This window comes from Paramacrobiotus metropolitanus, unplaced genomic scaffold (genome assembly GCF_019649055.1).
Source record: "Paramacrobiotus metropolitanus isolate TYO unplaced genomic scaffold, Prichtersi_v1.0 Parri_scaffold0000004, whole genome shotgun sequence".
Lineage (NCBI taxonomy): Eukaryota > Metazoa > Tardigrada > Eutardigrada > Parachela > Macrobiotidae > Paramacrobiotus > Paramacrobiotus metropolitanus.
The window spans coordinates 1,573,805-1,601,211 of NW_026570224.1; the positions used below are offsets into that span (position 1 = coordinate 1,573,805).

Here is a 27,407-nt window from a genome sequence, read left to right on the forward strand (position 1 = left end):
TTCGATAATTACGGTAACTTGTAATATCGAACCGGCATCACGCACATTGAACTAACCGGCGTTTCTGTAATAATTAGCCCACACAATGCATGGCATTAATGCAATGGCATTAGTACTCGTAATTAAGATAGGCGACAGATTTCAGTGAAACTGGTTTGTAAGAAAGCCGGCGTATATCATCCTCATCGGCGAGACGTACTTCCGATGAAAAAAACTATCACCTCCACTTTGAAAAGCGACTGCCAAGCAGCTATCCGTCTGAAGCTGGTCAGTGGTCAACGGAATATTGGAAGTCATCCACGTGCCGGCTGCAGAAGACCAAAACCACGAGCTGTCGCAAACGATAGCAAAACATTTTCCTGAAACGAGACGGCTGTCTAATATGGAGGAGACGACTGTGGAGCAGCTGATCCTCGGTCGCGTGCCACCGAGAATCACAGCCAGCACTGTAACACTTCACGTCGGTCGAGCGGGATAACCGGAACTATTATCACGAAAGAAATCTTCAACCGGGGAACGAAATTACGCACGGAAAAGAGGCAAGGGCGAGAGGAGCACGAAATTCTTACGGAATTTCTTCGGGAACACAGACAGAGATGCGAACGGCACTTATGACGGAACAGACGCGTTGCGCACTGCGCAATGCATTTCCCCAGAAAGGCGGGCTAGAACTTCCTGCAGAATTGAATCTGTGCCAAAATAACGAGGCCACTTTTCTATATGCGGATCCATGGAGGAAGCATTGTGCAGCCCATGTTTAACGGTGTAAGCCACTACGTTTGGCGCTGTATAACTGTACATGTGACATCCCTGGTCTTGCCCGGATCTACTGTTCAACAGGTCAAATGTCCACAGACTGGCTGAAACTGCAGTTACATTTCAGGTTTCCCATCCGGTCCTCCGGACAGCAAGGGCAAGGGTCAGATCAGCATCGAGTACGTCCCGGTCCACGGACAATTACTTGAAGGAAATACTGTAACTGCTTGATATACTACTCGTTTGCCTTTAATTTACCTATGACCTATTACTGGGCAAACAGATCCAAAACGCCAACTACGCCCAGGAGGACGAACTGCGCCACTGGTTTTTAACCGTAATCGAAACCGGCACATTGGCGCCTTCTCCAAGGTCGTAATTCTCGAACGAAAACCACGGTGAAAGGTCATAACTGCACAGTAACAGCAGCAGATACGGTGGAAATACGCCGTATATATACGGTTGCATCTGCCCAGCGGATACAGATCAGTTGCGCTGTGAATGTTGCTCACATACTAAACCATACGATAACAACTTTAGGCTCTGTTTCATAAATTCACCATCTCAAGAAAAAATAAAAACGTTTGTGAACGTGTGTTCGTGGACGTGACGTATGTGGACGTGTGTCTGAGAAATGATTGAAAGAACCCTACAATTTCCCGTTTTTGCCCTAACTAGTAGTCGAAAATACTCCGCGAAATGTTCTCGCGCGGTTTTTGGTCTGTTAAACTTTTTGTTCGCAGTTTTATTGTGCCGGGAAAAGCTCTCGCGTGTAGTCAATACTCATAGCGCGAGATACTCTCCGCGTAGCCAAAACTCATAGCGCGGGAGTGTTCTCGCGTGTAGACATGACCTTATTTTTATAACCACGCAGCACAAATTCCAAAATTGGTAAAGGATTAAATCAACATATATAGAAACAAAAGCGGTGTACCGTAATTGCATGGATTTAAAATTATTGCCAAAACTACACGTATAAAATTTCGCATGAACAAAATGCTTCCGCTGGCGGTAAGCACTACAAGCACTCACTGAACAAGCAGCCGCACAAAGTTCCTGCTGCTCATTGCCATAGCGTAAATTAATATCTATATATAGACTTCATGTAAAAATTTATTATGTTTATGATTTTATTGCTTTGTTAGGTACCGGTAATTGTTATACTTTTTTAGACTTTAATTTGCGAAGGTTTATAATTTGTTGCTTTTGCTTCCCAGATCGTTTTCACTTTTCATTACTGTTTCTTTTTTTAGACTGGGGTGTACGGACTTTCGTGCTTGCGTTTTACTTTGGTCAGATGTTTTCAAAAGTTTGCATAGCATCGGTAGCAACTACTTGCAGTACTTTCAAACCGACTGAATAGGTGTAGCCAGTGGTGGATGCTGCTCATTGATAAGGAAGTTCCTCAAATGATCAAATCGCATAATGAACGGGGAACTTGGTACTGGTATGTCCTGCTATTGGAGGTATCGCTGAACATCTGCGGGGAATATTCCCCCACAAGCACAATCGCATCAGATAGGCCGAAAGTTTTCGTTGCCCTAGTCGTGCGAAACGCGGAGCATGTGCTGCCATACGTTTTGGGTGGTTTGGAACGACAGAACTATCCACAGAACAGGATGACCATCTGGTTCGTACTTCTGGGTTGGGATTAAAGAAATGTGCATCCACATTTGGTTGTTCAGCTTAGATTGTCTGTTTCATGCAGGATCAGAACGGACTGCAACATGGACCAAACCAGCGAGCTTCTTAAAAAATGGCAGCAAGGAACGAATGGTGTATACGCGGCTGTCGATTTGGAAGTTCTGCCTTGTTCGCTCCCACACGAGAAATACCCATTTGCGATGGATGATACACGAGCGCGACATGTTGAAATGCTGCGAGACACAGCCATGGCTACCTCGCGCCAGCTGGCTTATGACTTCGTTATGGTACGGTTGTGCACGGTGTGATCTGTGAAGTGCGCATGCATTCGAAAACGTCCACTGGCATGTTCAGTTCTCGACAGCATTGCAACGAGTACGCTTTCGTCTTGTTATTGACATTCCTGTGCAGTTTCTGGATTCCTCATCGTTTCTTGTCGATCCTTCCTCAATTACGGATTTGGTGGATTCAGGCCGGTATGGGGACTGTATGTGTTTTTTGTCAGGGTTTAAAACTCTTACGTAAAAACTTTATAAAAATTGTTGAGCTTCTGTAGAGACTAGTTGGCGCGCTTCGAGACTGTGTGGTAGCATAATTGTTTCATTTATGTTGTTTGGCTTTGCACTCATAGCGACATCATCGGGCCATTTTTGCCTTCGCTCAACAAACATGGAAACTTTTGGTGCAACACTTCCACCGAAGTAAGTCCAGCCATTTGCACGTTTGCAACAGATGTTCATAGTATTACTACGTGTTATTGTTAATTTTAAAATGTATGGCCATAGTCCTTGTGGCATTGTTAGCGTGATTACGAATGAATTGCTCCCATAACTACAGAATGTACAGACTACAGACTCTGTACTTGAATGTAATTAATTGACTCGACATTGCGTAGCTTTTAATTTTTTGATTTGTAGATTGCACTACGTATAGCGTATGGCGGTGGCTCATTGTCAGTAATATTTTATGCCTGCAACTTTTTTGTGTTGCAGGGTCGTTATATCAGATCTGAAGATTGTACTGAGATTTTTGAATTTCAAAAACTCGGCATTTTTGACGTTGGCTTGGTACATGGGGTTTTAATGATTAATTTGAAAAATCCTGATCTCCTGGATCTGCGGTTTGGCTCAGAAAAGAGCGACATGAGACAGTACCAGCAATTTCTTCTCAATATGATCCGTCGAAATGTTACGGCGAATATTATTAATAAAAGGCAATACGGATACAGTATGATACCGTTAGTTAACGGTAGCACTTTTCTGGACCAGACTGATGGTTTCCGGAATCTCCAGCTGGAAGTTTTGGGTAAGTTCATATTTGACATGGGCTGAAGTTGTCTTGTTTGATTTTGCACAGAAGATCATGATGTAAGTATCACCTACCACACTCTCGCTATTGGTTGCATTTTGTGTGGTTTTCCAGTGTATCGCGAAGCCATTCCGCAAACAAAATACATCACCGTTGAAGAGGAGGATCCCGATACACTGGGTTTTGACCACATTTATTTCATAAATTTGGATCGGAGACCGGACAGGAAAAAGCGCATGCAGAATAGCTTTCAAGCCCTGAACATGGAAGTGGAACGTATTAGTGCAGTTGATGGAGAGTAAGTCGTGAGATGTAACATAAACTGAGTCATCGCCGCAGGCTTATCAGCTGCGAATATTCATCAGACTGTATCAATCTTCATAATTTTTGTCCAGTGTGACAAAATCTTGAGATACATTTATTTCCGTTGGTATGATACACTCACACTAATTCAACGAGTCGTTAACTGCATTTAATCCGAGAATGGGCACAGGAAATTGAATCATGACTTGCTCGACACCATGGGAATTTCAATGCTGCCCAGCTATGAGGATCCCGCACAAAAAACGCCCCTTGACAATGGGTGAATATGGATGTTTTCTCAGTCATTACGCAGTGTGGCGCAATGTAGTGGAGAAAGGGTATCGGCAAGTGTTAGTACTGGAGGATGACATCCGTTTTGATTACAACGTTCGCCATCGCATGACCCAAGTCTGGGAGGATATAGACCGGCTGAATCTCGAATGGGATCTCATCTATCTGGGACGGAAGCGATTGATGGATGATGAGGAGCCCTATGTGAAAGGCAGTCAGCATTTGGTGCACGTCAGCTATTCATATTGGACATTATGCTACATGTTGAGCAGTACCGGAGCGCAGAAGTTGTTGGCTGGTAATCCGTTGACCAAAATGGTACCTGTGGACGAATATTTGCCCATTATGTTTGATCGCCATCCTAATGAGGAGTGGAAGGGCTCTTTCGAGAATAGGGATTTGCGTGCGTTTTCTGCATATCCACTGCTGGTGTATCCGACCCATTATACTGGAGAATTTGGATATATCAGCGATACGGAGAACATTGCGGAATGGGGTGATGGATTAGATGATGGAGCAGAGGAGCGTGAGCCGATCAGCGATAGCGAAGCTAATGGCAGGGATTTGGCCTTGTCAACGCATGATGAACTTTGAAAGGCGTGGTTGTGTTACTCGTGTGCCATTGTTAGATACATTTGATAGATTTTCGTGCCAAAATCTGGTGCCTTGACAAATAGTTCCTAGTTTTTACTGTACTTGTGAGATCTAGTCTGCTATTTTTTGGGATTCTCAGTGACATTCATAGTATTCTTATTTCTTTTCTAGCGTTGTTTTCTGATGGTGCAGAACTCTGATTCGGTGTTTTTAATTTTTATTAATTTTTTTTACGAGTATTAGAACAACTGACATCAACTTTGAGATCTAGTGAAATATTTTTATTAGACTTTCTTAAAACTCTGTACATTGTATTGATGTCCTGAAATTAGACTCCTGGTCGTCAGGACGTGATGTGTGATTTTTTATAACAAATGTTTGAACAACAACGTCACCACAAAGCTGCATGTGCACAGTGGAAGTGCGGATCATCCGAGAGATCATGCCTCTGAAATCATTAATAGCAATTGACAATATATTGCCAAAGAAATCATACAAAACACGGTATTTCTTTGAATTTATCCAAAAGCCGTTTTGTTTCGCTCAAATATTCATGTTCGGCCAAATGCCAACGGAAATCTTTCTGTAAACGGTATATTCGAGGTTGGTTGTGATCATGAATTCCGTCGAGCAACATTCCAAAATCGTTTCTGTAGAAGTTGCAAAATGTTGTATTCTGCATAATTATTATGAAAGTAAAAACTACTTTGCTTTCAAAACGTGGCACAGACAGAGATTAGAACGGTTTTTGATATTAATTTATACATACCCATCTCTCAAAAAATTAGCTAATAAATTGTGAAACTGACGCTCCACTTTCTTGCAGACTTGTTGTTCCGACAGATTAGTGGCACGCATACGTAATCCAAAAAGAACTGCCGATTCAACACCTGAATCAGTTAAACAAAACTTGAAAAGACACCAGTAGGTAGGTACAGACAGATATGCAAAATGTATATAGTCAATACCACTAACCGAATTCAGTGTTATATCCGCAGCTTGATGAATCAATGTCAAGGTCAAAAATACGATAATTAGAATGTTTGCTCGAATCCAAGGACTGTTTGGCAAAGATCTCATATTCCATTATTAGCGGTATTTTATCCACCAGTTCTTCCACATGCTGAACATTTGCAAATTGCAAACAGCAAGCATTCGATATCAAGGGGTGTACAGAAAAGATTTAAAAAATGTATTCATACCTTTTTCGATATTTCTTTGTTTTCGTTTAGCAGAGAATCGTTCTCGTTTAAAAAGTGTGTTGCTATAAAATCGTGATGGGCAAAGGTCATATCACAGTGCAGAAGTCCTGATATTGTGTGGATCAAAAGGTCGTAATCATCGCTCCTAACTTCGCTTTGATAAACTGCTCTTGAAGGTCCACTAAAATTTTTTATGTCAAAAACTGCGAAAATAACAAAAGGAAACAATCATTCCATCAAAGCAATCAGCAACTACCGTAAATTGTAAAATGTCGTAGTACTATGCAGCACGATGCTGCTGCTTGTAGCATAGTTTACACTTTGCACAAATCGCAGTATAATCTGCGCGTACATTGAATGTAAGACAATACATAGTTTGATGCGGTGTTGCGATACCTGAACTGTGGAGTTGCTGATGACTAGGCAGAGTAGGCACCATTCCCCGTAGAATACTTCCTTCAAATGTGGCGCTGCGAAATCTTCGCTGAGGTTCATCTGGTACAACATCCAGTTCCAGCGATGGGAACCAGTGTACGGATTGTGTACTGCTGTTGGTGGTCTGTATAAGCATGTAATATGAGCCCATTCGCAAACAGAATAATTCTGCGCAAATACTAATCACGCAGAACGGCGACGTTTTCTGCATCTTAAATAATAAATGATCTTAGTGTAATTTACAACAAAATGGTTTCATATTGCGCATTACAGACAAACAAGCGCAAGTGCTTTCAGTTCATTATAGTTATATCGAAGTTGACCTTTTTCTCCTCGGCGGCTGTGAGATCCGGCTCAGGTGTGTTGCGAAGACATTTGAGCAGTTCGTCGGAAGTATTAGTTGAGCATTCCAAAGTGGATGCTAAAGTCATGCTTTGTGGTAATCCAAAAGGCCGCACTGAATATTGCCCCGCAAAGCTGGCAGGACTCGTGCCCAACAGGATAATGCCGGAAACTATGCCTAACAGACAACAATTTACATTATATAGCCTATGCAACTTTTTTTTCACGAGCAGAAGCAGCCGTTAGCGTTCTCCTTGATAAGGATGCCTTACTCTTTATTTCGCGGTCAATCAGTAAAAGAGACGCCAGCAGCGCTCCAGAATCTTGACCGCAAAGCGTGATCCGCGTTGGATCCGCCCCAAAGCGATCAATAAACATCTGTATCCATTTGAGACCGATTTTGATATCTTTTATTCCCCAGTTGCCTTGTGCGTTGAAGTCGTCAAGGCTAAGGAAACCTGGAGATTTTTTTTAAAGTTGATGATAAAATTGTTGCAGGTTACACAGGCTATACTTCTATACGAGTACAATAAGTAAACATTCTGCAGCTGAACAGGTAAAACGCACCGGCAGAGAACAGGTAAAACGCACCTGAATGCACTGTATGGTCTGTGCTCGAAGTGTTAAATTCGTTACACTCACCAAATGGTCCTAAACGATAATTTATGGTGACTACAACAGCATCAAGTTGTTTCGCCAAAATTGTGCCGTTCAATAAATGACCTGCTCCACCTGCAGCAGAAACGCCAACCACTAATTAATCTGCCAGAATAATTTACGGAAATCGGCATAGATAAATAAACCTTCGATTCATTAATTGGTTTGATTAATGATTTGAGAGCAAAACTTTAACTGTGAATACGGATCGCTCATTTTTCTATATTACCGGTAATTCTATATCCAAAAAAATGCAAATTTTAAATATCCTATGAACCATACTACATTAAGAAACTGTACGGAAGACTAAACCGAAGCGGAAGTTAGCCGTTTGGATGGAATCGATAATTTCCACATGCTGCACATCCGGCCGCCACTGTCACTTTCACTCAAATGCATTTGTTAGTCTTTTTATACTTCATGAATAAATCATGATTGACTGTGGCTATAAAAATCTTTTGCTAAACTTGCCCGGCTAAATTTGTAGCAGTCTAATAATTTGATTTCCTGCACCGTATCGACTGATTCAACTCCGCTGTATTTTGTTTCGATTAGAACGCGTGGTAGCCGTATGTACGGGCTACTTCGGATGTCCAGTAACCGCAGCTGCTTTCGCTTAGTATCAAAGCTTTCAAAATATTAGAACAACATTGGCCGTAAAACATCATTTAGGATAATATAACAAAATGCGCAAATTGCTCAGCTATGGGAATACCGAATATATATTATAGTGAAAACCTGCGCGGGCGTGCCTTTAAAATCGCCTCCGTGAATGTAAACCATGACAGGCCAGGCTTCTTGCTTAAGCAGCGGATGCTCCTTATTTACGACCGGCAGATGTATGTTGAGATATAAACAGTCTTCGCTGACATTATCCAGTCTTTCCCCAACCGAAATGTTCCGCTTTTGTAGTTGTGGACACATTGGTCCAGGTGTGTCAAATGGCTTCCGCTGACCGTTTTTGCCACGGAATTGCTTATTATCGTAATCGTCAAAAATTTTTGGCGCCTAAAAACAAAGCAGTGAACTAAAAACAAAGCACAATACCCAGGTGGTCGCTCTGGGAGCCTTTCAAGAAGGTATAACAATGGTATAGTATAACAAACTCAGTCCGTTCAATAATATATATAGCGTGCAATTTTTTGTACTTACAAAATTTATGAAGTTGGCGCTTTTAAAATCCGTTACCGATGCGTAATTAATAACAACGACATTGTGTGAGGAGATTAATAATCCCGTAAATACCCAAAATAAACTCAGAGTATACTCTTAATACACTTTCTTTCCTACATTAATGTTGTATCACAGTGATTTTGGTCTGGTAACTTGACTCAACAGTTACGAACTTGCATGTAGATCTTTTCCAATGATGCGCTAACATACTTTGTAATTCGATGAAAACTGCTACACTGTCGCATCGTAAGCATGAAATATGGCAAATTGCTGCATAATATACTGCATACATATCGCTAATATCTGGGGGCACCCAGTAGTCAGCAGTGACCACTGATCACCTTAATTTAACAGTTTGTTTATGAGGTATATTTTCCATTGATTGCATTACTGTAGCTAGCAACATTTTCTAAAATAAACAACCCGATATGCATGTTGGCGAACAGTAACAAAAAAAGTCTCACCCTTATCGCTGCAGAACATTTAGATATTCCAACAGTAACTTAAATGCTTTTCAGAATATGCTGCTGTGTACAGATACTCTATAAAAATGATATAATCCTGATAAGCAAATATATAAAAATAAATATGTATAAAAAAATAAGTTTATGTATGCGGTTGCAAACACTGACTGTGAGCTGTGTACTATGCTTTTGAGAGCATTTAAAATTTTTTCATGCAGTCATTGTATTGAGGCTATGCATGTCCTCTGCTGGTTTTTTCTGCACTATTATTTGTCGCAGATATGAAATGCTTATAATTTTGTGGAGTTTTTTTCCAGAAAATATTTAATGGCGTGGCTTGCTGCATTACGCATCACAAATTACTCACGTATCAGCTAAATAAATTCATTTACCTGGAACCGCTCTGCTGAGGCATACTTCAGACCTAAAAATTCCCACGATTTCCACTCAAGATCATCGGAATGCCATGAAAGGCGCCCGCTTATTTTGGACTGATGCAAGTGTACTTCACCATTATAAAGATTGGAATAATCCATATAATTGAATGCCCTTGCGCCACATAACCCGGCTAGCATAACAAGCATGCTAATTTTCATTTTGATGCAATTACGTGTATACTATACATGTAGGCAAATGTAAACTACCGTATTCAGGAACTCCGAAATTATGAAATGCAGCAAGCGAAGAAAACGGGAACAGAAGGTTCAAGTATGTGACATCATGAACTAATATGATTTTGCGCTTTCTCTGGAGACAAGTACTCTCCACGAAAAGGAATCTGTGCTCTGGAGGAATAATCATATTTGATGATTGATTAAATCGTCACGCCCGGGTGCAAGGAATAGGATCGGGTTGCGGTTGTAGTACAGTACACAACCAGGGAGCACCGCATTGTGCAATGTACATGTACAATCCCTTTCGTACAGTGCGGTTGCGCGCCAGCATGTCGTACTAAACTCGATACACGTATAATACAGTATTTACGATTAAATATTATAGTATACGTATGTACGTATATCTTGTAAAAGAGTCATTTCATGGCATCTACAAGTGCCACTACAGTAACCCTTTTACTTGTGGAACTCTTGGATGTCCATATTTGATCACAAAGAAGATAGTTTTCAAAAGTGGGGACAACAGCAATTGCCACGTATTCACTTCCTACAAAATCATTACTTGTAGCATTAAGACGATCGAAAACGTCCCGAGTAAAACAGCAAGCAAAAAAACGTCAGCTAAACGCTATTTAAAGGTCAAAATTTGGACACATCCTTTCACCTAGTAGTAGCCTAACAAGGGGAGTAACGCAAGAGTTGCTCATTATTGTATTATTTGTTTTATTCGTCTCGTGAGGTATTTATAGCTTGTTAATTAGAGGTGCGCATGCACAACTTCAGCAGTACGTGCAGTCTGTAATTCCGCCCGCCTCAGGAAGTACTGGTTATTGAAAACTGCAGATATCTTTTTTTTATAATGGCAGTACGAATGAAAACTACTGGAGCTTTAAATTTCGGATTATACTACATCTTCCAGTACTGCAACAGATATTTGCGAACAACTGATGTTGAAAATTCTGTTACATGCAGTAACAAACTTATCTGCATTGTACTGCAGCTTACATAGGACACTTTGCTGGCAGTAGCGGTCATTCACTTATATTTTTTTTGCAAAAATTCGTCTGTATTAGATCAGACAAATGACGCAAATGGTTCTCCCAAAGATTTTTTTAGTACTATTATTATTATAGAACAGGAAATAATTAGTTTTACGAACGAGGGAACATAGTGTTAATAAAAGATGGGAAACGTGAGCTTTGAATTATGCTATAGCTACATTTGACCTTCTGCTATGGAAAATACCGAAGTACACAATCTTGTTGCATGCTTCACACTTCTTGCAGTAAATATTGCGTTTATAGTTCACACAAACAATATGTACCAGCTCATTTGGTTTTAATTTTAACTTGTAAAGCAAGATAGCGATCGATACGTGGTATGCTAAAGAATTTAGATATTTAACGACATCTACCAAGACGGTGTCAGAGAATTATGCGAATCAAAAGCGTTTACAATGCCGTCTCTTTTGATTACGCAGCAATGGCTGCAGCATACAGTTCCAAAAGTAGGCATTCTGTATGCTCACAATCAGTGAGAATTTTTTGATTAGGTGATCAATTGATGAGCTGTTTTCCATTTTCAGTGTTTTACACTGTTGTTTTGCACGCATGAATGTCCATAAAACCTTTGCACACATTATTATGAACTGTTTGGGAATGCAGTTGGGATATTAATGGCCTTAGTGGGATATGATAGTAAGAATGTTAAATACAGAAAATACACTCAGTCTCTAGCGGCACAAGAACGAAAGGAGGGCTATTAGGACTGCAATCGCAAAAAATCGCCGCTTGATAGCAGTTAATTTCGTTTTATGACTTAGTTAAGTTCTACATGATTTCTAGCTGTTCCCTTGTTTAAATCTTGTCCACGTGAGACAAACGTTTGCTTTGAATTTTGTTAAAGCTGTCGTATCCTGTCATTCGATTTCCGTTCAATCGATTACAAAGATGCGGCTACACCAATCAAGCATAATCGCTACGTGATTGTGGTCATTGCGTTGCGCCCTTGTCAAACACCATGATAACAGATAACGTATTATTTTTTATTTGTGGAACAAACGAGCATCGTTGTTGTCTCAGTATTTGTTCGAAATTACGTTTCTCTAGAATTAGATTCGTGTTTTCCATGGCCAACGGCAGCATCCGATCGTTCAGTCGTTTTAGCTACGAAATGAAAAGTGTGAAACGAAGTACTAGCCTAACTTATAGACAAAATTTGTATCTTATTAGTCTCCCCCCCGATCCGTACGGTTGTTAGCTAGATTTTTAACGGTCCGTACGGTTGTTAGCTAGAGCTGTAATTTTTTAATTAATGTCCAAATTTTTAGCGGTTTTTATGTACATTTTTACATCTAGAATACATGGTCTACGAAGCTATATAATGGCCTTTCGGGACTTAAAAAACCGATCATGAGGAAATGTTTTTGAATTTTTTCTCCCTTGTTTAATCTTGTCCCCATGCACGATTTTTCTCGAATAGAACCGGGGTACTCAGCTTCATCATTTGAAAGTTATATTAAGTACTTAGATAACTATAATTATGTTATTTGTAAAACCATGACACCGACAAGGCCAATAACCTTTTGTTGATCATAAATTTTAAAGTAGTGATTATGAATCAAGCTGTTTTATTTCGCAGTATGGTTCGACTTATGCGATTCATGTCCCTTGAGGAAACGATGCGGCAAAACTCGAAAATCCATTCTTCTAACAATAACACCCTGTACGAGCGTCCAAATTTATGTTGACAAATTAATTACTTCAACCTCAACAAAACTAATTAAAATTTTCTATCAGAACCGAACCAAAAACGAATGCAACCAAATGTAGCCCGCCTGTGTTTGTAGATGTTGTGTAACTCGCTTGTGTTTTAGTTTCTCACGATTTACGTAAAAAGTGCGAAAAATTTTGTTGCTACTGACGCGAATAAAAAAAGATGCATACCAAATGTAGCTGATTCAGCATCGAATTGAATTTGTCCAGGAAAAGCAAAAAGTACATGTAGATGCCGGGTACTGGATAGCATGCATGCGCGCCTCGATCATAATAATCTTGGTTTCCTGAGTGCGTTATTTGCAGATCTTATCACTCTATGAAGGTTCAAAATGAGGATCTCTTATCGTAATAATTTTGCGATCTTGTTTCTAAAAACTGGCGTTCGGCCTGCATTTTGTATGTGTGACATTTGTGGACATAGTGCTACTATACATGCTTACCCTACAGTACACGGCAGTGTACAACTTGTGCTCTTTGAGTCGTTCACAGTACACGGCGTCCAGGCGACCGAACACTTGTACGGTGCTGTTGTTAAGCTTACACTCGTGGAAGTTTTCACATTTCAGAATACTTCGAAAGCTAGTGGATTGGCACATATTCTGGAGCTTGTAAGCAGCAGCAAGTGCGTTTCCTATATATGCTTTGAATTATTCTAAAACAACTCATGAGTAATGCACTGGTGCTTTCAGGTAAAGAAGTGCTTCTATAGGTGACAATCCATTGCTGTTTCTGATCGGACCATGGACACCGAAGAGTTTCGCAGACGGGGGAAGGAAATGATTGACTATGTAGCGGACTATCTGGAAAACATCAGGGACCGTCCGGTGTATCCCGAGATAGAGCAAGGATATCTGCGGAAATTGATACCTGCTGCGGCGCCGCAGCAGCCGGAATCATGGAACGCTGTTTTCCAAGATATTGAACGTGTTATCATGCCCGGAGTAAGCGCTGATTAATTAAACAGTAACAAGAGCACTACCATTTTATGTAACAGCATAACGTAGAGCAACAAAGTATTTGTACTCCGTATTAATGAGTAGTGAAATCTGCAAACAGATGCATTGCAGTTTACAATGGTCTATTGGAATGATTTTAATGAACAGAAGTGGTTCATTATTATCATCAAAACAGTGAACCGCTTCCTACTTACATAATATACAACTTTTCGCAACATTGATGTCGAAGAGTATTTTCTGTATAAAGACTGTACAGTAACAATATAACGATCAATACGTGAAGGTGACGCATTGGCATTCACCCCGATTCCATGCCTATTTTCCATGTGGAAATTCATGGCCAGGGATTTTGGCAGACATTCTTTCCGATGCCATTGGATGTATTGGCTTTTCCTGGGTGAGGATTCTTGTTATCATCGACCAACTTAACGGTTGTTACATAAGTAATATAATTTATTGTTATCCTAACTTGTAAGCAAGCCTCAAGCGTGGAAAAGGTATTATGCTGCACAACAGAAAGCCAGCTGCATGTATCGACTATACTGTTCATTAGTTAGCTGACCATGACCCGCTTGATCTGCAGGCTGCAAGTCCGGCATGTACGGAACTGGAAACTGTTATGATGGATTGGCTGGCTCAGTTACTTGGGCTTCCCGAACACTTCATGTTTAGTTCCAAAGGACCTGGTGGTGGAGTAATTCAGGTAAGTACTATAACTACGGTAGTTAGACCCAGCTGATTCTGCCCTGCATTTTCATAAACTCGTGGTGATTTTTAGGGAACAGCTAGCGAAGCTTGTTATGTTGCGCTGCTAGCAGCAAAATCCAGAGCAATTCGCAATGCCAAACCGCAATACCCAGATTTGAGCGACGAAGAAATTGCTTCTAAATTGATTTGCTATGAATCCGAACAGGTACAGTACATAATAATTTTGTTATCAGATTCGATACTACTGCTTGCATTTGCATTGCCCACTTGGCTGTGACCGTATATGCACAAACTTATCGTACGCAAACATTATGGAACCGTTTGACTAATACTTATGCCTTGCATTATTACCCTATAGTATTAACTTTCCTATATCTATTCGAGGCTCAACATTGTTATTTTTCGGAATGAACAGCAAGTACTAAGTAACATTGGCAATTTTCGAAGGCACATACCGCTGCAGAACGAGCAGCCATGTTGGCCTTCGTGAAGTGTCGTCCACTGTCAACAGACCAAGACCTATCTTTGCGCGGTGAAGTCTTGGAGATCGCAATAAACGAGGATAAGGGAAAAGGTTTAATACCGTTTTATGTAAGAAACTGACGAATGTTTTTGACCACGTACGGAAGTTAACCATTCTGCAGTTCTCAGGCTATTGTTTTGCAAATATACTTGCAGAACTGAATAAGTCAAATAAACGCAAATAAAGAATTATTTTTGGAATTACTGTCTACTGCTCATATAATAGCTTCAATATAAAGTGTTTTTGAACATTTGCAATAACAACGAGTAAATTTTGATTTCTCGTGCTTCGTTGTTCGGACAGGTCTTGGCTACACTGGGCACAACGGGCTGTTGCGCGTTTGACAATTTAAAAGAATTGGGAGCGATCTGTCAGGCCCAGGATATTTGGCTACACGTAGACGCGGCCTACGCCGGTAAGCCGGTGACCTTTGGAAAGACATACTGCGCGCAGGGTGCACTGCAAGGATCGAGAATTTAGCACAGTATAAAACGACCACGAGCCTAAATGCGCGTTACTACAGTGTGGATATGCAACGGTTTGGTTCCAAAATTTTTGTGCAACCTTGAATTTGTTCTCTTTCACAGGGAGCGCTTTTATCTGCCCAGAATTTCGGTCTTACCTGGAGGGGGTTGAGTTAGCTGATTCATTCAACTTTAATCCGCATAAATGGATGCTTGTCAATTTTGACTGCTCCGCACTTTGGTAAGCGAATATTGTGAATGTCAGGTGACGTATATGTACATATCTAGATCTGCGCAGACGTTATGTTATCCTCGAAATCTGACAACTTTTTACAGCTTGATTTCTCGCAGATGAACCATACAGTAATTCAAGTTCAAGGCAAGATAGGATGATTTAAGTTTTAACTTTGTCGTTGTGGACGTAGTACGTACTGCACTTGCCTGCAGTATTTGCACTTTAATAATCGAACATTTTCTCATAATAATGTACGTACAACATCTGTGTATAACTGTTAGTTTCGCATTTCTTGCTTTCTAGGATTGTGGGTCATGTAATTCTTATCCTTCAATTTTCTTCATCGCTTTTTCTGTACTTAGGTTGCGGGATTCATCTTTATTAGTGCGAGCATTCATGATAGATCTTCCGATTCTTATTAAGCAGCCTGAACACGGAGAAGCGATGCCGGACTATCGGGTATCGGTGCTAATTTTGCCCATGTTGCAAATTGAACTGAAGTTGATAAAACGTTTATTAATATAATTTATACATGTCTACATATAGCACTGGCAAATTGCACTTGGTCGCCGATTTCGTTCGTTAAAGCTATGGTTTATTATGCGATTATATGGAGTGGAGGGACTGCAAAAGTACATTCGGGAAGTAAGTGCAGATTTCGCACAGCGCGACTCCTCATCCTTCAGTTAGTGATCTTCGCATACTTTCCTCCATGCACCATATCCTTCTTTCAATAACTAACCATAAGTAGCATTCAGATAAAAGTAATAAGAACTATCAATGCTGCGTTGTAACTGCGTCCAGTGCGAATTGCTGACTAGAAGTTTTTTCTTAGCAAGTAAACTTGGCTCACGAATTCGAACGAATGGTCAATAAAGATGGACGATTTGAAATTGTTATTCCTGTTCGTCTTGGACTGGCATGCTTTCGCTTACGGCTAGAGGTAGGAGTACAGATACTTACCTGCATACTTAACCATAAATACTATGAACGAATATTTATTTTCGCAAATTTTAGTATCGGTATTTCAGTTTTTCGATTCCAAAACTAATGCATTAAAGATATTAGAACCGGATTATAATGAGAATGACTGTTTTCAGGACGACAGCGACAAATTGAACGAGAAACTGCTGGATGAAATCAACAAGACCCGGCTGATTCACCTGACGCATACTAAAGTACACGGGCGATACGTAATTCGATTTGCCATTTGCTCGAGGTTTACCAACTTGAAAGATATCGAATACTCATGGCACATAATCCAAAAAGTCGCAGAAAGCGTACTACAGGCTGAAGCTCAAACTTCGAACAGTACAAACAACTAGACTAGCTGGAAGTTCCTGTTTCCATGTTGCTATAATAATAAGTGATGAAAAGTCAGTGTTATAAACCTGCATTTTATTCGTTTGAGGCAGACCATTTTTTGTGGTTTTTACGTTAACTCTGGAATTAGTGATGTATATTGTATACTTATGCCGTTTCTACAATCGGCCAGTATCAATAATAGTAATGCCTTATAAAATTTTGAAATTTGCAGACCGGAAGTATGGACGTTTGAAATAAATTCAGGGCTTTATGGTTTCAAAACTGTTTGCGTTTTCATAATTATTTTCTTTGCCTCTGTGGTTTCATGGTTTGCTAGCATTTTTGTTTTCATTCATAGTTGAGTATCTTTTTGACCTAAAGGAGTATCGTACGATTTTATGTACTTATGACTTTATATTATGTACTTTTAAGTAATAATGTATTGAATAATTAATTGCAATGATTTTAGAAGTTGCGATCGAAGATGTGAACGCAAATACAGAATATAAACAAATGATTTTAGGTAGCACAGCAGCCCTGAGTCCTGACAAATAAAGTCCGCTCCTCGGAGTACAGAATCACAGATTGGCTCAGCTTATGTTTGACCAATTACAAACTTTTGCTCCACCTACAAGCCCTACTAGTTCTGCATCATTAACATTACACGCGAATAGTCTGGTGAAGTGTTCATTTGCATTGAACTGCTAGGAAAGTGAGTACGTAGCTGAGGGAGCCTTCTCCGATGCTGTTTTTTGCGGGGGTTTTATTGAGATAGTATGTGGTTTCTATAGTTTAAATTAAATTATGGATTCGGAGAGAGAAATTACACAGGAGTTAACTGGTAAGTTGTTGTTATATTTCGCCCTGTTCGTATTTGCAGAATTTCAGTGGGGTGATTGTGTTCATACATCTGAAAACAAATTCTGGATTCTAAGATCGATCGATACAGTTATACCAACTGAGAGAAAACGTTGTCCCTGGGCCTAAGCAATCGAAAAAATTGCTTGATGTGGCTTTAATAATGCCCGCTTATTGACCAGTCGGTTTGAAATTGAGCGATATGGACCTTGATCGTGGTTCTCCACTCGAAAACGCGTCTACTGCATGAGTGACTCATTGTTGAATATTGATATGAGATATCATTGCTGCCCTACCTACCATGCGTAGACTGCCCTAAATGTTGTTTGGCGCAGTTATACGGTTTTACCTACAAATCGCGTGAAATGCAGGCATTTTATGGATTATTTTGTTTTTGATAGAAAGTGTGATTGCACATCTCCCTAACCATAACCATGTGCAGTATTTTTTGTTCGCGTGATTTTTATGATTTGTTGGATGCAGACAGCATACGGGAGGTGATTGGGAGGAAAGTGAAAATCTCTATGCTGTCGCCTGTTCGATGGGAGAGCAAGCCGGATAAATATGAGCAGCGCATCCTGGTGTGTGCAGTGTGTGGCCTGGTTATTATTACTGCGTGTTTGATTTTTCGGCTGTTTTATTTTGTAGGCTTTTACGGCATGTCGGTTGTTTATCCTGACGGCTAAAGTTCCCAGCAAGGTATTTACGCTAAAATTGTTCTGACTGTTTGGTTAAACATGCGCAACGATCAGCACAATTGGATGCGAGATGCGTGAGGCTGTGGCGCATATATTGTGTGCAGCCAAGGCGAACGGAATAGACGAGAGCGCGATGTGTTGTGTTTGAATTTCTTATCGGTCGTGTGGTCATCTGCCAAACGCTTGCGTGGTATTTCTCCAGATCGATTGGACGTTCAACTACTTGGATCTGGACATTATTGAAAGCAAAAAGTCAAACCAGGTTTGTTCGAACAATGAGTGTTACCCAAAGCAGAAAAAAATCATTCAGTTATTTGGTATAAACATGACTTAACATTTGCGTCGATTAAACTGTTTTCTTGTCGGAAGACATACAGTAGTTCTTTTTGAAATTTTGGACGATTCTTTCGTTAGCAGTTAATTGCTTTTGTTGCACTTAGAATAGTCCTGTTTATATCGGCATGCTTAAAACATTTGAATGTGATAATTTGATTGTAATCTTTTCCGAGACCTGACATAGCAAGTGTATAAAAGCTTAGAATTTAGAAATGTATTCAAATATTATTTTCAGCTGAAAATTTGACTTGCCTGCTTCATCAATCGTCAAATTATCATTAACGCGGGGAAAATCTGTATACACAACGAAAACTTATCTTTACGGAAAATTTCGTTAAATGCATGCAGTTTATTATTTGTGTACAAATAATTCATCTATGATCGAGGTGGTTCAGAACGATTTAACAGCGTCTCGTTGAAAGGTTGCAATAATTTTTCACCGTTACCTTGAACTCTTGATGCTTTGGTTGACATGTAATCCGCGGTCGTATTCATATTGTACAAATATTTTTGCCTGTCTTTCTTTGTGCCGGTGAAGAATAATCATGGTCATCAAACCGTCGCAATTTAGTGATACTGTCAACATGATTTTCTGATTTATTATAGTTTTTTCTTACCGTGGATGGAAAGATTCACAAATTTTATACGAACACCACCACCAACGAACGGGTGGACATGATGATAATGCATTTAGTCACTGCAGTGAAAAGCATCTTTCCGGCTGCCCCCATCGAGTACGGATTACCATTCGAATTAAATTGGTGTTTCCAGATCATGGTGAAAGAAATGCGGTCAATTATATGTCTGTTGTAGACGGATAGTGCGAAAAATAGATCTCCTGCCATATGAACGCCTACAGAATCTTCAAAATATCCTTGAGTCGCTTGAAATACGGGATTGCGGGCCATGCGGAGGTTATTCTAGGATGTACGCCTGCATGTGTGATTATCACTGTTTACCTTATCGGGAAGAAGTCGCATGGGATGTGGATACTATTTATCACGCGCACAATACTCGGGAGTTTTGCCTTCAAGATTTTGATCATCTGGAACCCCGGTATGTACAGATTGCTGTATGCTCTTTTCAGACTTGCTTCGGGGAATGTTTTCCTTTTGCGGTTTGTAATTTTTGTTTTGCATCTTATTTTGCATTTTCTTATGCTCTAGCGACTACAGTCTTGAGAACGTTAGTACGGTAAATGGTTTTTGACTGCGTTTAGTGTAATTTATGTGGACTTTTGAATGTGGATGGAGTTGAAAGAAACCACGCGCTTAATTGTGTACACGCTTCACTGTATGCATAATATAATTACCGTTTACGTGAACCTGTTTTTCTGGTCCATGAAATTTTACAGACCCGACTGGTTTTATAATTTCATATTATGTGCTTACATTCAGTACTAATTAGTTGTTAAAAGGTTTTTCTATACCGGAAAATATTTGAACCTAATATTTTCCTTTCTGTAGCCAGATTCCGCTGTACGGGATGCCGGTGAAGTGGCATCCATAGGCTTATCCGCTGATCAAATCGTATTAATTTTCGTGTCAAATAACGTGTCCGGTGTTGTTTGCACAGTGATCTGATTCCCATCATTTCTGCACTGGAGCATAATACATGGTTCACCCGTCTTAAAGCCAGTAACATCAAACTGGTAAGAAATAAGAATCATATACATAGTGGATGCTACGTAGTAACGTAATGTATCGATTTTGTCGTGGATTCTGCTATGTATTGTGGTGATTCGTGTTGTGCAGTTACCCGAGGCGGCCGAGCAGATAATCAGGGTAATGAAGAAATCGACCAGTCTGGAGGAGCTTTATATGGACAACATTGGTATGAAGGGGTGAGTGAAGAATTGAATTTTCTTTGATTAATCTGCGCCTCCTGGGGTAGTTTTTGTGGCATGGCCTACAAAATGATAATTTAATGGTCATTACGTTGGGTTGTTAGGGAATTTGTTCACAAGCTCTCCATGGCCCTTATTGCCAACAGTTGCACGGCGGTGCACAGTCTCAATTTGGCTAATAATTTGATCGAGGACAAGGGTAATTTTATGGCTATTGTGGATTGTTACCGTTAATTTAGGCATAATAAATGCATGAATTTCTTCCTGTGATCTTGGGCAGTAGTCTGTTGCGGAAGGGTTCGTTCTGCTTCTCGATGTTTTAACTTGGCTGGTTATGCAGAATATCGGAGTAATACCTTTGTAAATTATAATCGCATACGCTTCTCAGCTGGATGCTTTGGCAGTGGGCTAGTTTGCTTTAGTATTTGGTAAAACACTGCTTCATTTTGTGGAAGCTCAGCTATGGAGAATTTAGGTAAAAGTTGTCGCTGTCTTTTTGGCTACTTGGGTTTTTATGTACAGTGATTGCCGGCTAATACACTGCTTTCAGCTGTGGGCTTCCACTTCTAGGTTTGTCCAGTTTATGTGGATTTGTGGCCAAAGCTTCTCCTATAGCAGGTTAACAAATTTTAACCTCTTGCAGCTTTGCATGCACTGTGTGTTGTGTTCTCGTTGCATTTCATGGCGTGGGGTGGTGTTGCACATTGTCATGACTCGTAAAGATAAAATTATTTTCCGCTCATGATTCGTCATTATACATTACACTAGTGCATACGTGTGACTTCCGGTTTTGTGTGTGTTGCTATGTTTCTGAACTGTTCTGACAGTCATTTGTCTGATTGTAGGCGCTAACCATCTTAGTGCTCCAATATGCAAAGCCACCAAGGGCCTAATTGCACTTAATTTGGCGCGAACGGTGCTCAGCAGTAAAGGAGTCAATGCGGTGGCACACGCCTTAACCCTCAACAAATTTATGGCCACCACATTGAAAACACTTAGTTTTGCTGAGAATTCTTTGCGCGATGACATTTCGGTATGGACTCCTTTTTGTAATGTTGTTTAGTTGATAATCAGTGCCAGCTACTCATAAAATATGAGATCTCTGAAATTAAACTTGAAATTTTTGGTTTGGTACAATATCGGTATCGTTTCCTTTAGCTTTGTAGCAGTTAAGTAATTAGTTGTGAGATGGACGCATTTTCCCTTAACAAAATTTTTGTTTTGGTACCGTTGAAACGGAATATTGTACTAGATTTTGAGTAATTTTATGCACCACATTTACGGAGTAGCTTATATGTAAGAAAACGATCCACTGCAAAATGTTTTAACACAGGCTTTTTTATCCACAGCACTTGCTGCGGTTTCTGGGACAGCCGAACACTTTGACCCACTTGGATCTGTCTGGCACTGAATGTAATCTCGATAATGTATGTTTGACACATGGTTGCTTGATGTTACTTAACGTTGTGCAGAATTTGTTCCTCATAAGGAGCTAATTACCAACTGTTTCTTATTTCCAGTTGTTTTTGGCCTTGTCCACGGGATGTCATACTCATCTATCTCACCTTAACGTCTCACGGAACGTTTTTGCGGCGAAAAAGAAAGATGTTTCCTCTGCCTCCTCTCAACCGGTTAAACAGGTCCGATATCACATCTGGGCATGTCCCAGCAAAGTCTATACTCTGTAGCAGTGAAATGATTCTCTGCATTTTATAGTTTTTTACTTCTGCCAAATCTTTAAAGTCTGTGGATCTCTCGTCCACACGACTGTCCAGTGATATTTTAAAGTAAGTGCGCAGATAAGAATTTCAGTATATTCACGAGTGATATTTGGTTTGCTACCTACTCTAGATTACAGTGGACATATCCAACCTGAAATATATCAGTATTCGAGTGCTTTTTTTCGTCAACGGTTGTGGTTTGGGTTATATAGGTCATTACTTCTTGGCTTTGCCAGTAATGCACATTTATCCGACGTCAAGCTCAATTTGAGTGGCAACGATTTCAAATCCTCCCATGCGACGCAGATCATGGAAACCTGCTTGCCGGACATACCATGCATTTCGTCCTTAGATCTGAGTGAATGCAGTAAGTTGGATTACACAGACTTTCTTGTTCTTTGAATTTTTAAAACTTTGTAAAAAATTCACTTCCTTCGTAGACTTGGATCATGAATTCTCAGTGGCGGTCTTGGCTATTGCCCGAAATTCTCATCTACGGGAGTTGAATCTCGCAAGGAATTTTCAGAATGTTAAACCAAAGTATATACTTGTGATAGTTGCAGTATATTGCTTTTTTTACAATTTCATCACTGCTAATTTTTTAGGAATTTGCCTCAGCTCTTGAACGCATTGGTTCACTTAATCCACGATGAGGATTCGGTATGTTCAAAGTGATATTTTATTTTTGGCGCATTTGTGATCCTACCTATGAAAAGTTGGGTTGTCCATTTTTGTTTTTGGAAAAAAATATGGTTGCATAACTTGCACTTCATTGAGCGGTCGATGATGAGTTGGTTTTTTATTTCTTATTTACAGAAACTGCAGAGTCTTTCGCTGTCTGAGTGCAGGCTGAAAAGCGGTGCCGGTCTGGTATTGAGCGCTTTGGGTAGTAATCAATATCTGAAGACTATTGATATATGGTAAGCATGTGTGTTGATTCTGTGCGATTACGCCATTTAGTGTTCGTTTTTCTGTGCCTAGCGGTAATCAAATCGGTGATGCGGGTGCTCGGATTTTCGCCAAAGCACTTCAGGTCAATGCTAAACTGGAGACAATCATTCTGGACAACAACAGCATCACCCATACGGGTTATCAGGATTTGGCCTGGGCTCTGGAGAAGAATCATTCCATAAGGCACATTCCTTATCCTGTTTTCGATGCAGCTGCTTCCATGAAAGTCGTACCCGAAAAATTTGCCACCGTTCTGAATGAGGTTATTCGAAATAAACTGTAATTAATTCGGGGATTATTACTAATATTTGTAATGCACCAGTTATGTAATTTTGAACTGCTTAATGTTTTCCTATCTTTTTCTTTTTGCGGCAAATAATTTAATTTTTTTCCGTCTGCTTTGGTGACTTTTCTATCATAATTTCAGTAGCAGTGTTCTGATCGGATGTCCATATTTGCAGATCGAAAAATTGTTATGGAGAAATCAAGAGCCGCAGACGAAATGCAATGAACGCTTGATACGTTTGAAGCAGGGAGTGGTTTTCTCCAATTCACAGCAGATGGTGGATCAGCTTATCTGTCAAGTGCAAGATGGTATCGATACATTGAAGCGATGCCCACAAGTGGAAGAGTTGGACACGACAGCCCTGGAACTGGAAGGGAACGAATTAGTCACGGATGCCGATCGTTTTAAACAGGTGCGCTCTTCCATTTAATGCAAGTGCTGCTGACTAAGTACGAGTATATTACGCATGAATTACAGTTTCTACACCAGCTCCATGAGTCTACAAATGACAGCAGTGAATACACTGGAGGAGTCGGCAATTTGTTGGAGTATTTTGTTTCCCAGTTGAATCAGACTGTCGATATGCAACTGCGGGATACCATTGAGAAAATGTGTATTAAGGCCGAAGAGCTTTATCCTCAGATATTTCGCCGGAAAAAAGTTAGTATTTTGTTTGCAATACGATGACACTGTATAAATGAATGGTCTTTCGTGATTAGAGTTTTAAAGGCGATTTACTAGCCTCAGCGAGGATCCCACAGGATTTCTTAACGCAGTGCATAATGCGTCAACTGGCTGGTGATGTGGAAGCGAAAATGAGGTAATGAAATAACCCGCAAACGGAACGATAACAATGGTAATGATAGCATTAAGCAGCTTGAGGAGACCGCAGCGGTGTCCTGCATGGTGCCGTATCTATAGGCAAGTGTGATGTGAACGAACGAGAATGATCGTGATCGCATGCTATGTAGAAGTTATTAAGCTAAACTGTTTGCAAAACAGACGATCAATTTCCCTCTTAACCAGCTTAGGATCAGATTCCATAGCTGTTCTTTGGGCTGGATTCTTCTTAACAGCCGACAATTAGCCTAGTAGAAGTGTTCGCCGTTTACAAGCTTAGTTGTTTTTATTTTGTTTGTGGCCTGTTAGATTCCTTTGGATCATTCGAAAGTGTTAAAAATAGAATTTCGGTTTTCGTTTATCGTGTTGGTTTACTACGTTAATAAAAGGTTTTTTCTGTTAAAAAAAACTTGAAAAAGCTGGCTGAATTGCTGATGAGTTGCTGCTATTTAGAGGAGCACCTTTACTTATTCTTATGCGATGTAGAAATAAGATATCGAGTTCTAGCTGTCGCGTTTATGATTTACTCATCATGTTATCCGAAAAAAATACAATAATACTATGCGTGAATACAGATTTTGTTCATTTCGGTGTTCCCATACTCGGGCGATCCGATACCTATGCAGTTGTTGCCCTTCTTGACTGTCACTTATGTTTCTTTGCAGCGAAGTGGTGCTGTGCGCCAGCAGCCGTTTGTCTGACCGCGTACTGGAAGATATCATCAGTAGCATGTCCAGCTGCCACAATCATCTGAGTAACGCCATCAGATTACACGCCGAGTGGTACAACAGCCATAAAGCATCTCCACATCGTGATCAGAAGCAGAAGAGTTCTGCTGTTAATGGCACATCTGAAACCATAGAGGTTAGTATAACTTTTCCAAAACTTATGGGTTTCTGTTAACCGGTGTTGGGCTTTTCTTTCTGTGCTGCAGATCGTTACCGTTAAGGTAAGAATCTAATGGGCATTAAAAATATCATAAAATTTCCTTACCAGTAACCCGCAGCATTCTTTCTGAGCTAGCTAATCCCTCCCAAAACTAACTCCCTAGCTTTCTCCCAAAACTAGCTAATCCTTGTTGCGCGTCTGGTAATATGATTAACGATTTACTGTTATTTAGATTGAAATCTTAACATTTTTGTGGAAATTTAGACATCGAAACCGCGATCGTTCTTTACGAGGAAAATTAATCTCCGTCCACAAAGTATAGCCGGCAATGATGTGGACCTGATTGCCATCGAGGAAGCTTTGAAATTGGAGAGTGTTCGTGAGGTGCCACCTTCTCCCACTGAAATTCCTCAAGAGGAACCCCGTCATCTGCACAAATTGGAGCATTTGAACAAATCGCGTCCAAAACCTAAACGCAACCGTCCTATTTCGAAACCTCCCATGTCAAAATCATCCGGCGACATTCCGCCTATAGACGATGGTCTTGGGAATTTTTTTGCTCTTCCCGAGCTCAACTCAGGCCATCCAAATCGTCTTTCATGGAATAAGGCGGATGCGGTTCAGTCATTACCCGTCTTCATGGCCAGTCCATCTGTAGCTCGGAAAGAATTAGTCCGGCCTGCAGATGAAGTGGTTAAGCGCACATTCGAACCAGTTGTGGAGGAAGTAGAGCGCAATGACACAAAAAGCAGTGAAACCGGTGCAGGTGGTAAGGCACCATTTGGGCTTTCAGAACGGGGATTCACTGCTGATATTATGGCAGAGATGCGAGCTAAGCAGGAGGCTAGAGCATCGGGGATATTTAATCTGAACGTGAATAATGGGGGAAACGTTGAACCTGTATCGAATGGACGGAGTAAAAGTCCTCCACCTCCTACCACGCCGAAACCACGATCTCGTATTGGAGGCTTGGGAAAAAGTCTCGGGGCTAAAAGTTCAGGTGAAAAAACTATGTATTTTCTTCTCCTTATGCTAACAAGTTCTATGAAAATGAGTGTGGCCCATTCAAAACAAGGTCTGACCAATTAATGCCGTAACTGCCCGTTTGTTTTGCATGCCGCTGGAATCCGTGACAGCTAGTGTCTGGAAACTAGGATCTATCGAAAATTGGTCTATTGTCTTCAAATTATTGACCGTAGAACACTTTTTACTGCGTTTATCTTGGCCTTGATCAGTTAAACTGGTGTCATGGCAGTTAAATCGTCATTTTTAACTTCTCATTTTTTATAGAAGAACACGAGAATGGCTCCAGTACCTCACCACCATCACCCACTACGCCTCTCTCCAACACACCGGACAGTTTGGGACATTTGGATACGGCTAGCATTGGGTCGGATTCTGGTGTTATGAACGACTCCGGATCCCATAAATCTGTTCGGGCGTTGGTTTCCAGTTTGGAGCATGCAACCGGTGACGATGTGGAAGCTATGCGGAAGGGAGCATCGTTACCGCGCACAGTAATTGCAGGTAACTGCTAACAGAAAAATATTATTGTCACTTTTTAATTCAAATACACTAATTAGTTGCATGGGTTTTAATCTGAAATTCCCTACGTAATGTTCAAGTAACGAATTCTGGTACCATGACATAGAAGCACTGCTTGGTACATGGAATATGAGTAAAAAAGATTGTAGCCGCTATTAAAGTGAAATACCGTAGAAAAAAATTAACTTCGTGTCCTTTACCAAATTTAGCGAGTGTTACGCGCTCCAAATCCATGCGCTCCGCAGAGACTCCTGAACAAAACAATGTTCCGGCTCCTTCAAACTCTGGTGGCTCTCCACCCACGCCTAGTCGTCCGATGCGGACTCTTAAACTGAAAGATCGCGTCAAAAGTCTTTTTAATGATAGCTCAAAGGATGTCAAAGCTCCTACGGCAGCCGATGGAAAGACCAAAGTTATTGAATTTTGAGTTTGAATGCTGGTTTTGCAGTTTTTATGAGTTTTTATAATGTTTTATACAAAAATGCCAAAATTTAAAAGTTTTATGTTTTTATTGGTTTCTGTGTCATGTTAGAAGTTTCTTGACAGTTAAGTCTGCTTTTAAGCACTCATGTCATACGCCTTGGCTGACGTGCAAGAAATTTCATTCCGAAATTCTACAGCTTTGTAGCGAGGCTTAATCAAGCAAACTTTGGAAAAACAAAAACAGTTAAATGTGGCTACTGTGAT

The 27,407-nt window shown here is 40.4% G+C and overlaps 4 protein-coding genes across 10 annotated transcripts; 3 read left to right on the plus strand and 1 right to left on the minus strand.

Annotated features, from left to right (window-relative positions):
• Nucleotides 1-1,912: 1,912 nt before the first annotated feature.
• LOC129599400 (procollagen galactosyltransferase 1-like) lies at nt 1,913-5,311 on the plus strand. The gene is given in 8 exon segments (XM_055497624.1): nt 1,913-2,386; nt 2,465-2,687; nt 2,812-2,876; nt 3,032-3,101; nt 3,393-3,705; nt 3,823-4,006; nt 4,202-4,262; nt 4,264-5,311. Coding segments are annotated over 8 exon segments (1,800 nt in total). The 5' UTR covers nt 1,913-2,135; the 3' UTR covers nt 4,897-5,311.
• Nucleotides 5,116-9,944, minus strand: LOC129599410 (neuroligin-2-like). The gene is made up of 10 exons (XM_055497636.1): nt 9,562-9,944; nt 8,285-8,540; nt 7,518-7,607; nt 7,148-7,333; nt 6,857-7,053; nt 6,495-6,657; nt 6,099-6,301; nt 5,872-6,019; nt 5,666-5,786; nt 5,116-5,546 (listed from the first exon to the last, which is right to left on the minus strand). The coding sequence occupies exons 1-10, from the start codon at nt 9,763-9,765 to the stop codon at nt 5,387-5,389; spliced, it is 1,728 nt and encodes a 575-aa protein (XP_055353611.1). The 5' UTR covers nt 9,766-9,944; the 3' UTR covers nt 5,116-5,386.
• A 2,970-nt stretch (nt 9,945-12,914) lies between these two features.
• On the plus strand, nt 12,915-17,025 carry LOC129602224 (aromatic-L-amino-acid decarboxylase-like). 4 transcript variants are annotated; one of them, XM_055501228.1, is made up of 12 exons: nt 12,915-13,182; nt 13,250-13,501; nt 13,800-13,913; nt 14,100-14,219; nt 14,295-14,429; nt 14,672-14,815; nt 15,051-15,162; nt 15,335-15,452; nt 15,809-15,905; nt 15,993-16,091; nt 16,282-16,389; nt 16,547-17,025. In XM_055501228.1, the coding sequence occupies exons 2-12, from the start codon at nt 13,301-13,303 to the stop codon at nt 16,769-16,771; spliced, it is 1,473 nt and encodes a 490-aa protein (XP_055357203.1). In that variant the 5' UTR covers nt 12,915-13,182; nt 13,250-13,300; the 3' UTR covers nt 16,772-17,025. The 4 variants fall into 4 exon arrangements, with proteins under 4 accessions (XP_055357203.1, XP_055357195.1, XP_055357210.1 ...); XM_055501220.1 differs by having other exon boundaries at nt 13,270-13,501; XM_055501235.1 differs by having other exon boundaries at nt 12,915-13,168.
• A 408-nt stretch (nt 17,026-17,433) lies between these two features.
• LOC129602756 (F-actin-uncapping protein LRRC16A-like) lies at nt 17,434-27,398 on the plus strand. Of its 4 annotated transcripts, XM_055501897.1 has the most exons (27): nt 17,434-17,592; nt 18,093-18,190; nt 18,258-18,308; nt 18,510-18,569; nt 19,250-19,377; nt 19,457-19,699; nt 20,219-20,294; nt 20,398-20,486; nt 20,594-20,688; nt 21,060-21,107; nt 21,335-21,522; nt 21,839-21,916; nt 22,010-22,129; nt 22,206-22,276; nt 22,423-22,577; nt 22,651-22,750; nt 22,816-22,870; nt 23,027-23,130; nt 23,192-23,423; nt 23,623-23,859; nt 23,925-24,107; nt 24,167-24,267; nt 24,953-25,151; nt 25,222-25,236; nt 25,440-26,175; nt 26,466-26,702; nt 26,930-27,398. In XM_055501897.1, the coding sequence occupies exons 1-27, from the start codon at nt 17,556-17,558 to the stop codon at nt 27,145-27,147; spliced, it is 3,954 nt and encodes a 1,317-aa protein (XP_055357872.1). In that variant the 5' UTR covers nt 17,434-17,555; the 3' UTR covers nt 27,148-27,398. The 4 variants fall into 4 exon arrangements, with proteins under 4 accessions (XP_055357872.1, XP_055357873.1, XP_055357874.1 ...); XM_055501898.1 differs by lacking the exon at nt 25,222-25,236 and having other exon boundaries at nt 17,435-17,592; nt 26,930-27,397; XM_055501899.1 differs by lacking the exon at nt 21,060-21,107 and having other exon boundaries at nt 17,435-17,592; nt 26,930-27,397.
• The last annotated feature ends 9 nt before the right edge of the window (nt 27,399-27,407 follow it).

Coding starts and splice junctions, on each gene's coding strand:
- LOC129599410 (XM_055497636.1), bottom strand. CDS start 9,765: ATGAAAATTAGCATGCTTGTTATGCTAGCCGGGTTATGTGGCGCAAGG. Junction 6,658..6,856: donor CAGCCGCCGAGGAGAAAAAG/GTCAACTTCGAT, acceptor ATGCTTATACAG/ACCACCAACAGCAGTACACA. Junction 6,020..6,098: donor ACAAAGAAATATCGAAAAAG/GTATGAATACAT, acceptor GCAAATGTTCAG/CATGTGGAAGAACTGGTGGA.
- LOC129602224 (XM_055501228.1), top strand. CDS start 13,301: ATGGACACCGAAGAGTTTCGCAGACGGGGGAAGGAAATGATTGACTAT. Junction 14,220..14,294: donor CTGGTGGTGGAGTAATTCAG/GTAAGTACTATA, acceptor GGTGATTTTTAG/GGAACAGCTAGCGAAGCTTG. Junction 14,430..14,671: donor TTTGCTATGAATCCGAACAG/GTACAGTACATA, acceptor CAATTTTCGAAG/GCACATACCGCTGCAGAACG.
- LOC129602756 (XM_055501897.1), top strand. CDS start 17,556: ATGGATTCGGAGAGAGAAATTACACAGGAGTTAACTG. Junction 19,378..19,456: donor TTTCCGGCTGCCCCCATCGA/GTACGGATTACC, acceptor TGTCTGTTGTAG/ACGGATAGTGCGAAAAATAG. Junction 26,176..26,465: donor TCTCGGGGCTAAAAGTTCAG/GTGAAAAAACTA, acceptor CATTTTTTATAG/AAGAACACGAGAATGGCTCC.